At 40.9% G+C, this 16,096-nt stretch overlaps 1 protein-coding gene across 1 annotated transcript; it reads left to right on the top strand.

Annotated features, from left to right (window-relative positions):
- The first annotated feature begins 186 nt into the window (after positions 1 to 186).
- On the top strand, positions 187 to 14,326 carry slc17a6b (solute carrier family 17 member 6b). Its single transcript, XM_088991977.1, has 12 exons — positions 187 to 1,108; positions 2,192 to 2,447; positions 3,111 to 3,229; positions 4,463 to 4,577; positions 5,280 to 5,367; positions 5,459 to 5,545; positions 6,241 to 6,383; positions 6,531 to 6,680; positions 7,697 to 7,829; positions 8,129 to 8,239; positions 9,853 to 9,980; positions 10,893 to 14,326. The coding sequence occupies exons 1-12, from the start codon at positions 1,035 to 1,037 to the stop codon at positions 11,232 to 11,234; spliced, it is 1,746 nt and encodes a 581-aa protein (XP_088848103.1). The 5' UTR covers positions 187 to 1,034; the 3' UTR covers positions 11,235 to 14,326.
- The last annotated feature ends 1,770 nt before the right edge of the window (positions 14,327 to 16,096 follow it).

Genomic DNA, 16,096 nt, shown 5'->3' with positions numbered 1-16,096 from the left:
GATAGATAGATAGATAGATAGATAGATAGATAAATCCTGTTTATTTTCAACCCTCCCAACAATATTTGCATGTATCCGTGGGAAGCTTTGGCTGCCTTGGAGACGCATACTTTATTGATGGCTTCTGACGAGGAGCAGGGGAGGTGTGGGAAGGGAAAATCCACTGCTGATCATTTGGTTTCCATAGCACCGCCCTTGGTGGCTGCAGCTATCAAATAAGAGATTTCTAACCTTTTGTGCATGCTTGTTCGTTCGACAGACATTTTGATAGTTTTTTTTCCCAACATATTTAATAAAAATCTTCGGTATAAAATCACAGCATCCTGGAATCAGTCGAAAACCGGTCGCATTCTTTGAAACGTTTCGCCCCCCTCATATCAGAAAGTCATAAACGCACGAATAACCGAGGGAATAATGTTGCAAATATATATTCGGTGTTCAAGGGTAATTTCGGCCTTGTTCTTGCCGCACGTGTCCAGATGTTGAAGCTGTCGCTGACCTCGGTGCTGAACACGCCGTCACATCAACCCTGCGCTCAGCACAGGCGACAGCAGAGGCTCACATCCTCTTTGATTTCATACCCGTGACTCCAAATCGCTTTCATCTAATATATCAACTTTGTCGCTTTTCCTTTTGCCTTCCCCTCTTTGGCTGAGTCTCATTGTTCACTCTAAAGGCGTCGTCCATTCATTTTGTGCCTTTCGCTGCTCGCTGTTTGCCAGTTGCGCTTCCTGCTCACCAGCTCGCCATCCATCCAGGAGCGGAGTTTGCGCTGGATGACAAATGAAGGCGCTCCCGTCGTCTCATCCATTTCAATAGAAGAAGGTATTTTTTCATTAGGGGAATTCACCGACAACGAAAAGCCGCCATCTGGATCGGCGTCTGTCTGAACTGGTCCGCTCTATCAGAACTTGGCTCGTTATTTACCGCGGAGCCGCCCGACTTTGCTGTCCCGCGAATAAACATGACTCACGAGCAGTAAAGAACAAACGACAAGAACAACCATAGCACGGGCCTGCACATAGCGACTGGATATGGAGTCCATGAAGACCAGGGCCACGGCAGGGATGAAGGAGTTGGCGGGGAAGACCCTGGGCCACATGCACAGGTAGGGGACACGTTGGTTTCTTCCTCCTGATTTACCGCGCATGAAATACAATCTTGGAATATATATTTAAAGATAACATTTTTTAATTGTAATGGGAGATTTACAAACACGCAGGACACTGACAAGTCATTGACAAGCAACGGAGATATGTAGGCACGCCTTATAGAAGTCACAAGAATTATGCAATCGTGTGCATGTGAACGCGCAAACGCGCGCGCCTGCAGTTGGTGGCATTGTCCGGGGTCAGTCCACTGATAAAGGCCACCTTGTGAATGTGCTATGTACTATGTTAAATTTAAGAACGAGACTCATAGCGGATTTGGCGTGTGTCGTGCGTGTGCGTGTGAGTGTGCGCACCTGCGCGTGTAACTGTGTTTATGTGAATATATATAATCTCATATGCGTGGTACCCTTCATTTCATTATCTTGGAAATATTTCCCATCATCCTTGATGCATTAAAAAACGAAACGCAATTCATCATAAACAAGTAACACGTTTTTTTCGTTTGTATAATAAACCACATACCCCTAAATGGTTCAGAAATGTGTTTTTTTTTTCTGAATCAATCGCGTTTTAACCAATACATATATCTTAACATTTCACTGAAATGAGAATGCTGTGCAAATATGCGCATGAGGGGGCGTAAAAAAAGAGGGAAGACATTTGAGGGATACCCACAGAAATGCGTGGGGAGATCACCGGTCCACTGAATACCAATGAGCAAAAGTGTGATGCTGCAATGCGGTACAGGGACAGATTTCCATTTTTTCCATTTTTCCATTTTTTTTGAGGATGTTGAATTTGGTGACATTTAATTATCGCTCTGTGTTTTTTAATTCATTGTTGGTGACTCACAAGTCCCAATGAGGCCTTACATTTCACATTCGTGCCCAGTGGTGCCTATTTAATAAACCAGACATTTAAAAGACTACATTTATTTTAGATTCATTTCTAATGAAATATGGCACGGTATTACGAACTGTAATGCTGAGGAAAATGAAGACTGCGTTTTTACATGACCCCCACGAATCATGATGCGGTCTGATCCAAACTGGTATCCTGCATGGCTGGCATTTGCACAGGGTGATGGAGAAGCGACAAAAAGGCTCAGAGGTGATTGAATTGACCGAGGACGGGCGGCCGCGCGATGCCGCCGAGAAGAAGCCCCCTTTGTGCGACTGCAACTGCTTCGGCCTACCGCGCCGCTACATCATCGCCATCATGAGCGGCCTGGGGTTCTGCATCTCCTTTGGTATTCGGTGTAACCTGGGCGTGGCCATCGTGGGCATGGTCAACAACAGCACCATCCACCAGAACGGCAAGATCATCATCAAAGAGGTGTGCCAAACACCAAACACGTCAGCAAGGCATCTCTTCACTTCCCTCCTTACACGAGACAAGCGAAAAGAAAGACAAAAGGCGTACGTGAAAGAATTTCTTGACACACAAAAGGGCCTGTGTGTCCCCAAAAATTCAAAATAAAAGATTTCCCACTCTGAAAATAATACATAAGCAATTAGCAAAGTATAAAAAATATATAATATATCAGGACATCCACTAGAGATAACATTCTAAATCACATTAGATGATACGAATGTTTATGATGGAGGCCCAGTTATGTGTCTCTATGTGTGTTATTTTGTTTCCTTCGTCTATTTAACAGTATGTATCGTAAAGTGTCGCCTACGCGACGTTACTTCCATGAGCGCACACGATAAATATGCAAAGTGCCATTGATTATGGATCAGTTGCTGTGATTTTAGAATAAAGCTATTTGGTAGTTGAACGGTATTAAATCAAGATCAGGCGTTGCGTTTGTAACTTGCATTTGGTTAATATGATTTGAAACAACCAAGTGATGAATACAAAAACATTATTTCGTATATGTAATGTAAATCCTTATTTTTTCAGAGATTAAAAAGATACATCCTGTGAAAAAAATGTTGAAAAAAATCATCAAATGCCATCATTCATTGTACACCCCCCCTAACGATTCACCAGAAAGCCAAATTCAATTGGGACCCAGAGACGGTGGGAATGATTCACGGATCTTTCTTCTGGGGCTACATAGTAACTCAAATCCCAGGAGGATACATCTCCTCCAGGCTGGCTGCAAACAGGTAGGCGGCAGCTCCACGCGTCACAGCACCTTTCACGTCATCCCACCCAAACACGCAGTCAATTCCAAAAGACAACAGCCGACTATTTCTTTTAAGCACGAGTCTGTGGTCCGTAATATATATATATATATATATATATATATATATATATATATATATATATATATATATATATATATATATATAGCTGCGGACAGTGGCCCCTGGTTCCGGGCTTTGCGCCACCTGTTAATGAGCTCCCGTGGGGCTGCTCCCGAGGGGCTGCTCCCGAGGGGCTGCACGCTCCAATGTGCAAGTGTGTGCAACGGGCGTGTTGGCGCTAAAAGGCCTTTGTTGACAATATTTCACGGATAAAACATATTTGATGTGTTCTCCCCCCAAAAAAATGTGTACAAAGAAAAAAAAACTATATTTGTGGGTTTTCGAATCGAAATTCCCATTTCAGATTTTTAATCATTAATCTTTTTTTAATGAGATAATTGTGATGTGTGATGTACCCTCCCTCACGTGTCGTGGATTTAATTGTTACCATCTTGGTCCCGTGCAAGTCACGTGAGTGAACCGGATTAGGGTGCCCCCGACCGAGTGCTGCAGATAAGGAAGGCGGGGCATGTGTCAGAAATGAGAAATAGCTACCGACTGTGTGCATTTCGTGTGTCGTTGTGCGCGCGTGTGCGCGAATTATCCAACATGAGTGTCTTGGAACACATTTTTATGAAGCTTTTTGTACGCGTGTGTGTGTGTGTGTGTGTGTGTGTGTGTGTGTGTGTGTGTGTGCGTGTGTGTGTGTGTGTGTGTGTGTGTGTGTGTGTGTGTGTGTGTGTGTGTGTGTGTGTGTGTGTGTGTGTGTGTGTGTGTGTGTGTGTGTGTGTGTGTGTGTGTGTGAGTTTGTGTGTGTGTTTTATTTTTTTATGGGCGGGAGGGAGGCTCCGACTTTGGTTGCTAGGCGACCCATGGAAGGGACGTGTCTGTGTTAAATATTTATTTCGGCGACGTCTGGTATGCTGCTGGGCCATCGGAGAAAAACAAATGGAATTAGAAATTAATCAGTAATAATGATAGAACACATTTGAATCATTTCACCTTACCTTCACCACCATCACCTTTCTTTGAAAAAAGGAGAAATCTTCTTAAATAGTTATTTTGTAGCACCAGACGTGATATCTTTGTTAAAATATTTGAAATTATTGTCAGGGCCTCTACTGTATACTTTGGTGTGTTTTATCATTTTAGGGTGTTTGGTGCAGCCATTGTGCTAACATCGATACTTAACATGTTCATTCCCTCGGCTGCTCGAGTCCATTATGGTTGTGTCATTTTCGTTCGGATACTGCAAGGACTGGTGGAGGTAAGCAGGCATATTTCCCAAAGCATCCACAATTATCCATTACATGGCCGTATGTGATGCTTTGCCACAGTATTGTCTTGTTTGAATTTTACTCCACGGAAAAGCAAGAGAGTGTAAACGGGCACTTGATATTCAGCCTGCGGAAATCTGAGATGGGCTATATTGATTTAGTCCACTGCAGCTTTGTGGCATCGCGCCTGCTTTTTCTTTACTGCATTTTTGCTAGAAAACCATCCTAAAAGAAAAGCTTATGCAGCTCAGTCAACTTGTAATTATTAATTCATTTTGACATCTCCTACAGAATAAACAAAACATGACACGCCCAAAAAAATTACAATTACATGTCTCTTCATAAATTATGTCACATGCTTTAAGACTAAAGATTTCACATTGTTTTGTCATAACATTAAAACGGATGCAGCGCTGTCCTGTATATATTGATTATGTCGGCACAGCTTTTTCAAATTAGCATGTGGTGAATAGCTGCACGGCTGCTTCGCTCGACAAACAAGTTCATTAGGTTTCATTTGTTCAGACTAATTACAAGGGTGAAAATGTTAATTGTTGTTAGTTATTGTGAACCACCAGTTAATAGAAAAGGATGTGCACTCAATACTAAACTTATACCACCTTGTATATTTTTGCCATTTAGGAATTTGCAAACAGTTTGCTTGAATTATATTTCTCAAACATTCCATTTAGGGAGTCACCTACCCAGCCTGTCATGGCATATGGAGTAAATGGGCCCCTCCTCTTGAAAGGAGTCGTTTGGCCACCATTTCTTTCTGTGGTAAGGATGTTGGCTTATCTGGTAAGACTTTCTGTTTAGGAAGGCCGAAAACCAACTAACATCTTTTCTATTTGGGCTTGCTCCTGCACAGGTTCCTACGCTGGCGCTGTGATTGCAATGCCTTTAGCTGGGATACTGGTTCAGTATACAGGATGGTCCTCGGTGTTTTATGTCTATGGTATTGTTAATTACAGCAATGAATATGTTCAATCCATTTTTTAATTTGGAAAGGCCTTTACGTTCGGTCATGTGGCTTCACTGGTTAAGTTTCCATTCTAACAGGATAAAAAAAGATCACTTGTGCATCCAATGCAAGTGTCATGGAGTTTTACCCATGAAGACCAAGTTTCTCCACAATTAACTCATTCACTGCCAGACGCTGTGCAAAAATGTGTCCACTCCAGTGCCAGGGTTTTTGTCATTTTCACTCAAATTCCAGGACCCAGAGAATATTGAGTTTTAGAAAACCTTAAACATTTAATACAACGAAAGAAACCTTAGACTCTCTTCTTTCATCAGAAAAAAAAGTTAATTCCTAAATTGTGTGACTATGAAGTTATATGAGTGTGAAATGAGGGCAGCTGTCCAAAATACAATACATACATATTGATTTATATAGCACTTGAACTACAGCTGAAGGTTGAAAAGTGCTAACATGGAAAGAAGGGAAATGCTGCCCCATTGTGGAATAGAAAAAAAACATTGCCATACGCCAAGGGCAGTGCTTTATCAGCACCCAAGCATGAAAGAACAAAACCAAATTTGGGAATGGCACTCTCTTTCATATTTTCAATTCCCAAATAAATTTGTGAATGGCAGTGAACGAGTTAAGTCTGGATTCATTGATTTTGTTTATTTTTCTGTGATGTGTAGGATGCGTTGGCATCTTTTGGTACATGTTCTGGATATTCGTGTCTTATGAGAGCCCTGCCGAACATCCGACCATCAGTGACGAGGAGCGCTGCTACATTGAGGAGAGCATTGGAGAGAGTGCCATGCTAATGGGCCCCGCTGAGGTGAGGAGATAGATAACCATCAACGCCAACAGTGAATACAATACTAGTCAATAATTCAGCTAGAGTCTATTTACTGAAGCGCACTGCTCTGTTCTACATGCCCATACACAATCGTGAAATGAAATGTGGAGCTATAACCTCTTGCAGAAATTCAAGACACCGTGGAGGAAGTTCTTTACCTCAATGCCCGTCTATGCAATCATCGTGGCCAATTTCTGCAGGAGCTGGACATTTTATTTGCTACTTATCAGCCAACCTGCGTACTTTGAAGAAGTGTTTGGCTTTGAGATAAGCAAGGTAAATCTATTTCACGCATGAATGATTGGAATGTTGATTATGTGACAAGTTAACCAGCATACACACAAGTGCTAGCCACAACATGGAACACTGCCCCAGGAGGGGGAAAAACAATCGCTGAATCAATGACACTTTTGCTAATTAACTGCTTACATAACAAGGCTACAGCAGATCACAAATCATGGCAATAATCCAAACATCACAACTGGAAAATCGGTAATGACTGAATAGCCAATAGGATATTCTAATAAGTGACACTTTGTTGGCGTGTGGTTAGGAACAAGTGTCAGTGTCAGGAAGGCAGTTCCTAAGCATTCACATACTGAACATATACTTTAGTGTTTCTTAAACTTTTTATATCAAAGACTGTTCATCTAAAAGAGGACAAGTTCTTTAATAAAAAAAAGTGTAGGGCACATGATGGTGTTTGACCATTTGTACTGTGATTCAATATAGCAATATAAAAATATATTTACATATAAAAGCATTGAATATAACGGTTTTGAAAAGAATGTATGTAAATAGACAATTGCCAAATTCACAAACATGTTGAACGAGGCCATTGCACATGCAGACACGAAAATTCAGATGCGCCTGCCTTTACGTCGAGATTACTTGCTGTCGCCAAATTTGTCGGATGAGTTGATGGTGAGGCAACTTTAAGCGCTGGAAAACCCAGAGACATGCAAAACGACCCCAGACACCTTAGACTGGGCTCGAGTCAGTAAGAAAATGAAGTTAGGTGAATTTTTACGATGCCAAAATAGTCAAAGTCAAAAAGACAGCTTTATTGTCAAATATGCTAATATGCATGACATACAGCACAGATGAAATTACTGTCCTCTCGGACCCAGCGTGCAAGGCACTTAGAATGACTTAACAAACATAATAAACATGAAAACGCCAATTTGCTGGGAGAGAGAGGGGAAAATAGGTCCTGTTCTTTGAAAAACAAACCATACCCATAATCTAAAGGCAAGGTACTACTAATTTTCAAACATTTCCTGCGGCTGTAGGTTGGCATTCTATCTGCGCTGCCCCACTTGGTGATGACCATTATCGTGCCCTTTGGCGGCCAGCTGGCGGACTACCTGCGCAGCAAGAACATCCTGTCAACGACCACAGTCAGAAAAATCATGAACTGCGGAGGTGAGAAGTCTCAACAGAGGGCCGAGTCTCAATTTTCACACCTCTTTCTGCACAGCTAAAGGGTGTTACTGTCACCGTGTTGGATACACACTGTTCATTTTTGCTTTGGTGGTGGTCAGTGCTGGAACGATGCTCAATACGTGTACACATACAGTATGCGATTGCATTGATTTAATTTCTGTCTCTTATCTAACTGAGAGAAAATTGTCAGGCTCACTTGATTGAATTGGCATTGTGACGGGAACAGCCTGTGGGCTTTGCTGTGCCGGTGTTTGAGGCCTGTTATTCCCCTGTGCCAGGATTTGGCATGGAGGCTACACTGCTGCTCGTGGTCGGATACTCCCACAGTAAAGGGGTGGCCATCTCTTTCTTGGTGCTGGCAGTTGGCTTCAGTGGATTCGCTATATCAGGTGAGTCGATATGAATTGAATAGGAAACATGTGACAATAGGAATGTCCTGAAATTTTGACAGAAATTCTTCCGCGAGCTCTATAAACCTATACCAGGCGACAAAGGCTGAATAAAATCTGGGAGACGCAAACCACAAGCGCAGTTGTCAACATATGTTTCAATTAATACGTCTACTGGTATCAACGAAACAAGGAAGACGTTTCCTTAAAATATAGTGAAAATAATTTGTATTTAAATATTCTACTATGTGGGCGGCCCAGTAGTTGAGTAGTTAGCACACCGGCTTCACAATCCAGAGGTCGCTCCGGCCTCCCTGTGTGGAGTTTGCACGTTCTCCCCAGGCCCGCGTGGGTTTTCTTCGGGTCCTCCGGTTTCCTCCCACATGCATGGCAGGCTGATTGAACACTCTAAATTGTGCCTCGGTGTGATTGTGAGAGTGTCTATGTGTGCCCTGTGATTGGCTGGCAACCGATTCAGGGTGTCCTCCGCCTAGTGCCTAAAGACTTCAAAGGATTTAGCGGTTTGGAAAATGGATGGATGGATATTCTGCTATGTATCTATACTGTAATTACAAATTAATATTCAATATGTATACGTTATGGAAGCACAGTTTACATTGTCCAAGCACACGTTTTGGTGCTCAGACAGCTGCCTTAACCATTCATGCACAGCCCAGAAATCCATCAATTCATTAATTTTCTGATCCGTTCTATCCTCGCAATGGGTGTAGGGGTGCTGGGGCCTAAACCAGCTGTCTCTGGCCAGTAGGCAGCAGACACCCTGAACTGGTTGCCAACCAATTGCAGGGCACACATAAACGAACAACTATCCGTGCTCACACTCACACCTATGGACAATTTACTGTTCAATCTAGTTTTCTTTGGAATGTGGGAGGAAACTGGAGGACCCAAGATATTTTTCGGAAATGTGTTGTTGTGGACGTATGGATTAAATAAGAAGTTAGTTTCGCTGATAAATTGAAAAACGATTTCTATTCTCGAACTGTCAATAGTCTCTTCTAACTCCTGTAGAATGGCATACCAGCGTTTCCAAAATTTGACACTGCTATATCAGCGGCATGATTGATTTATGTGGTATCCGGCTATATTGACAAGAAAACAAAAATGTTTGACTGTATCTTTGACAGCACACTTTTGGCACATGGTCCCAATGTGTGCCTGCATGCAAATGTTGCATTTACATCTATCAGTTTATAACCTCTTTATCCCCCTCTTTTTCACGTTTTGTTGTTGTTGGGAAGTCAGCATATTATTTGAGAGCAGTGCAATGTTTTTGACTGTGTGAAAAATGTGACTGCCTGTTGTTCTTGAGCTCTCTCCTGGATTGTTAAATAATTCAGAGCCAAAGGTCTCAAGAGATTTGTCAGGCAGTCAGAATGGAGCAGCCACTCTGAGTGGGGGAGTGGGTATTGCCTGATTCTCCTGCAAGACAGACACTGTTTGTGCTCCTTTCATCCAACACTGTTACTGTTGCTTTTGTTATTATCGCCTTACAATATCTCCTCGTGTGTGATTCATTAATCAACGCTCAACTATCCTTCATCATTCAGATACAAATCCCCTGCATTGATTCCTTCCTCGTCTCTTCTCAGGCTTTAATGTTAACCACTTGGATATCGCGCCTCGCTATGCCAGCATCCTCATGGGCATCTCCAATGGAGTGGGTACACTCTCTGGGATGGTGTGTCCACTTATTGTTGGTGCCATGACAAAAAACAAGGTAAATTAGTTTTCGAAGAAGCACTTTGTTTTATCTATTTTTATTACACAATTCAAATATCAAAGTGCAAACACTGAACTTAATCAAATCGCATGTCCGGAAAGCAAAACACACTTCAAATATTTGGAATCTGACAAAGGTTATTGTCTGTTGATATAATTTACCCTACATCAATTCAATCATGACAACCGCCCATCTAAGAATAATCGAGACGTTCCATTGTGTCCAAAGGCAACATACAGTAAAGTAACAATACACAGCTTCCCCATGTACATGATATGAAGCATGTCACAATTAATATGAATTAAGAAAATGACAAACACATCTGATAATTGTATATATTAAATTTAAAATCCATTGTGTCGTGCTGGTGATGTCACGTATGTTTGATCTAGGCATCGCAGAAAGATTTGGTGCACCGCAATCATGTGGCGGTTGTAATCTTTCATTCATGGATATGATAACAATGGGGGGAAAATTGGAGACAACAATTTAGTAATCAAATTCTAATCATTATTATTTTGAATAACTCAAAGCTCACCGCACTGGACAACTGTTGTGGGGTGGTGGATGCTCTGCGTGTCACATACGGACACATGATTGCATGTGCAATTAAGGCAGTGTCCAATTGACAATATTCCACAGGGACTTTATCCATGATCCGCAAGGAGAAATCTTGCAGTTTGTCTGCCAATGTCACGTTATTTACTTTTTCTGTTTCCGTGATTTCAAATATGGGGTTCCTAATGTTCCATCTTACCACGTATCTGTGCAAAGTCTAGCAGAATACCAAATGAAAGAAAACTCGACGCATGCAGGGCAGGTCTTGCTGGACCTTAATGACCAATAACATGGTTCTGTTTGTTATCAATTCAACATAAACAATGTTGTCTCCTCCTTCCCCCACTTCAGACCAGAGAAGAGTGGCAATACGTGTTTCTCATTGCCTCCATGGTGCACTATGGAGGCGTGGTGTTCTATGGGATCTTTGCATCGGGAGAAAAACAGCCGTGGGCCGACCCCGAGCTTACCAGCGAGGAGAAATGCGGCTTCATCGATGAGGACGAGCTGGCAGAGGAGACGGGTGACATCACACAAAATTACGGTGCTTATGGAGGGCCCCCCAAGTCTTACGGTGCTACCACGCAGGTGAACGGAGGCTGGGCCGCCAGTTGGGAAAAGACGGAGGAATATGTACAAGAAGAGTCTCAGGGAGGAGGCTATGGATATGGGCAGCAGGAGGGATATTCTTAGACCAAACACAGAACACACAATGGTACATGTGTAGACCTCTCAAGTGTGTTTCAATATAGTCAAAAATAAGATCAAATTAGAAAGATATATATTAAAAAAAAAACTTCTAATTCGTTGTTGATGTTTGCACAAGAAGTATCTTGTTAAAGTCTAAATAAAAAGCTATTAAATGGTATGTAATTCAAAAAATGTGTAACACATATCGAATTGGCAACCTGTAAATGTATTATTATGCATATGGAGAATAGATATATTTATTTGGAGTGGAATTGTGTTTTCATGTAAAAGAAAAATCTCATCTCATCAGCAAAGGCTTCCTAAAAAAAAAAAGAAAGAAAATATAGAGAAGCCGGTAGGAGAGCCCTCATTTATCATATGACCTGCTTCTGGATATGATACCCTAAAAACTAAAAGCCAGACACCAAGGTCTATAAACTTGTCAGCGCACAGCTTCGTAAACAGAAGCTGACCACCGTCAATATTGATTGTAACGTATCACTCCTAAGAGCACATTTTTAGTTGTTCTGGTGTAGATGTTGACATGTGACATAGTAATTTGTGATTGCTAACACTGCATTAAGGTTTGTGTATTTCTGATGTTTGCGCTGCTCCATTTTGTAACATGGCACGCCTTGCGGTATAATGTATGATGCTGGCAAATCCAGCAGTGTGGTGCAAGAATGTCGTTTCACTACAAAAAAAAAGGTGGTCGTTAAACAAGCACATAAAACTATGACACACGTCGAATAGTCACTGTAACAGAACAGGAAAGTATTTTGTTGTTGTTGTTGAAATGATTCAATTGAAAAAGACTTCTGGAAGGGTCAGTGCAATGCAGAGACAATTAAGTTATATTGTCAGTCTCAGAAAATGGAAATATTAGCGTGGCACAATGACATTGAAAACTATCTAAACTCGCAAATGCACATTGTTTAAGCACATTTTAGGTGATAGGAAGATGTTATAGAACTGAGGATAAAGTAAAAGGTTTCTTCAGCCGCCATCTGTACTTCTTTCAAGGTTTTGGAGGTTTCGCTCTTCATCCGAAGAGCTTCGTCTGTGAACTAAAGTTCGCTGCCTACCAAACACAAAATGTCTACCTATTTTAAACCTGAAGACAAAAGTAAGTGTATCCAAAAGATAGGCCGCCAAATGATAGCAAAGTAATGTAGTTTATTCTATACGTTGTAAAAATGAAGATTGTAAAGAGCAATACATTGAGAAAACTAAACAAATCCTCAGAAAATACTTTATCAACATCACAGGGATAATGCTAGTGGGCCTCAATCTGCAATGCATATGCAGCTAGAAGCTAGCAACCACTCATTTTAGGTTGAAATCTTAGCTAAAACAAAATATATGGTTTGAAATGGGAGTAAAAGAAGCAATGTTTGTATAACAACAAAACCCTTCACTCAATCACCATGGTGGTTAAAGCTTTAATTTAGACCATGCTTACAACAGACTTCTTGGTTCGATACCACATAGGCTTACTCTTGCTAATGAGGTGAAACCAGAGCCAGGGGTAGAACAATAGAGGTAAACAGATTGGCTTCAGGGAGTGGTCCACTGCTCCCCCAACCTTTAGGCAGGGACCTATAAGAGCACGGGTCCAGCACAGGATCCTATCAGAGCAGGGAATGGGCAGAGGGACCTTTTAAAGCAGAGGTCTGGCACAGCCACCTCTATCCATTAGGGATATACGGTCAGGGTTACCAACACAACTTTAGTTCGCTGATGAAGCTTCGGATGAGGAGCAACCCGTCCGACACCTTCAAAGAAGTACTTTTTCCTCTATGGACCACTCCTGTATGACTGACAGCCTACACAGATGAAGATAAAGTAGGCTGTACTAAAAAAAAAATAAAAAGCAGTAAAATAATGATTTTTCATCAGGGCAAATGACCTATCACCTTTTTTTGTAGATAATACAATGTATTGGCCTTTTACATGTGCGACTATCCAAGTAAAACATGAAATATGGGTAAAAACATTACATCCTGCTCAAGGGGCCAAATGTCAATCTCTGCGACGGCCATTCATAAGCACTTCACAATGCAAATGTATGCGTGTGTTTATGTGCGTGAGAGAATGAGTATTTATGCATGAAACTTTGTGGTGTTTTGCTAATTACCCCCGATCCCCTTTTCAAATTCATGCATTTTTTTTCCTGTCGTAAACTGTCAGATGTTTTCATTTCTTTGCACAATTAACCAAAGGGGAAGAGCAAAAAAAGGGGATTTTCCAAGAAAGTTACATTTTCTAAGCGAACAAAGACCATCAGCAACGAGTTTGCAGTCTGGACCGACAGCGCGCAAGTGGCACCAAACATCTCTCCGTACTGTACAAAGCAATAAATCTGTAGTAACAGTTCTGGTTCAGTTCTGAACATCACCATTGCGCAACAGTTTGTATGGATTTGTTCAAAGAAAAATGTATATTTTTTTCTTTGTGAGAATCAATGTATAACATGCACACGGATGGAAATATATAATGACATTAATAAGTATACGTATAAAAGATGCTATCGTAATCAATAATGTATTATACGATATTTAGTCTGTCGCAAACATCTTTGACAAGATGAAGCATTTGTGAAAATGATAACAAAGAGCAAAGAATGGATGGTGTTTAATGTCATGTTGGTCTTCTTGTTATATGTTCTCATGCCTCTTCTCTTCCTCGTCCATCCTCTATCTCACATAATTTATTTTTAGTTTAAGCAACACGGTTCATCTGGTGTCTGCACCCCTGTTCCCTTTGATGTAAAATCATTTTTTTTCCAGGTTGATATTCTGATTTCTGTGTCCATGCAATTAGTGATGCTCATCGACAATAAGCAATTCTGTATTTTTGAAAAACACAACACTGCAACATTAAGTAGTTCATCTTTCATGTTTTTGTGCCTCTGAAGTTGAAGTGTAATTCTTTGCCTTCTGGTGATGTGTAAACTGAGAGGATTGTTGGTGTCTAAAAAAAGATAATTTTTTTTTCAGAAAAAAACAACAACAAAGAAACCACAATCTCTGTGTCTTCCGTTTGTTATAAGAACCGTGTAAATTGATGTTTTGCTTCATACATGCAAAGAATGAGCCACTGTGTGTGTGATTCTGTCACTTTTGCAATTGGCCAGCACAGAACATTCCAATATGACAACAAATAAACAGTGTTCTTCCATAGACATCAAACAAATATTCTTTCCAAATTGGAAGGAGCTTTGGAGATTTTAACCTGTCGGATCCTGTCTGATCTGATACGAAATCTTGACTGAAGCCATGGTTGGGCTTCAATGATCTTCCCAGGCCATCGCTGTGGTTCCTTCTGGAGCTGCTCAGGTAAACAAATCACATTTAACTTGGAGAAATGAAACTTTCTACAAAATCTGTTTCTCTGGTTATGTTTAGGTTCAAGGTTGAAATGCACCGTGCCTATTCAAATCAATGCAATAGAACACTTGAATGTGCTCAGATAATGGCCGCCCTTCTTGCCTGTTGGTGGTGGGATCAATAACGTCGTTTGCCCGTGGTCGACCGGACCTGTTGACAGCTTTAACCTCTTAATGGAGACGAGAGGAAGGAAGAGTGCTTATTGAGCTATTTGGGGGTGTAATTTCGATTTTAAAGACCTCTACCACAAGTCCCTCGAATTCAGAGAAGACACCAACAATCAGTGTAGCTCTTCTCGAATACATTACTTCAATTTGTCATTGAGCACATTTGGAAAATAAATCAAGTCATCAATAAGATGTGGGAATTTACTTTCTGCTTCACTGGAAGACAATTTGTCAAACACTTACAAAGAGTCTAAATGTCATAAGTCACTTTGAATAGACCCAAAATTCGGGAAATATTTTCCAAGTAAAAAGACGCGAGGAACTGTCAGGACTGTGAAAACAAATTTGTGTGTGAACAACTATTCAGCCTCACATGAATGTGAGAAATATTACAAGATCAACCATTTGAAAAAAAGCCACTTTAATGTCACAAAAATACTGTCATGAATTGCGTGATGGTTTTTGGAGAACCCCAAAAATCAGGGAGGTGGGAGGAGCCGGCTGGACTCACCAATATATATTTCTGGAAAAAAAATAACGAAAGTTCTTAAAGTCCTAAAAATCACAAGAAACCAAGGCAGCAATAAATAAATAAATACAGTATTTTCCAGTCTATAAGGCGCACCAGAATCAGGTGCACCCTCAATTAATGGTGTACTTTTAAGCTTGTTCCATATATAAGGCACACCGGGGTATAAGGCGCACCTTCAATGAATGAAAAAAAGTTTTCCAAATTATGTATGATACTGTATATAAATGTTTTCCAAATATAAGGCACACCACATTATAAGGCGTTAGAGTATAGGGTGGGGTTACGCACTACTTCTTCTGTGGGGGGAAATGGAGTCGTGGCTGCTGATAGTATTTGCAAGACCGGTTGCAGCTCAACAAATACATAAGGCACACCTGCATATTAGGTGCAGGGTCACCCTATGAAGAAAATCAAGGCTTTTAGGTGAGCCATATATCGGAAAATACGATAAATAAGTAAACCTCTGACATAAAACAAATCACAATGATCCGACAAAGACTGACAGAACCCAGGGAATTAAACACAAGCAGAGTGACAAGACAAGATGGAGCTGATTGATTAAACACAAAGCACATTGGTGACGAGAACAAGTGCAGAAAAAAAGGCACACGAGGGAGAAAAAAATCTAATGTAATGTATGCAAAAACTTGGAACCACGTTATATTTCCAAGTGTCTCACATTGGAGAAATGTGTAATTCACAGATGCAAAGAAGGATGAAAGGAAGAGAAAAGGAGAATGAATATGTAGAAAAACAAAATATAGGAGCTGCTGTAAA

The sequence above is a fragment of the Hippocampus bargibanti genome, linkage group LG03, assembly GCF_051943395.1.
Source record: "Hippocampus bargibanti isolate YZ-2025 linkage group LG03, ASM5194339v1, whole genome shotgun sequence".
In the NCBI taxonomy this organism is placed as follows: domain Eukaryota; kingdom Metazoa; phylum Chordata; class Actinopteri; order Syngnathiformes; family Syngnathidae; genus Hippocampus; species Hippocampus bargibanti.
Note: the sequence above shows the minus strand (reverse complement) of the source record. Positions and strands in the feature narration are given on the sequence as shown.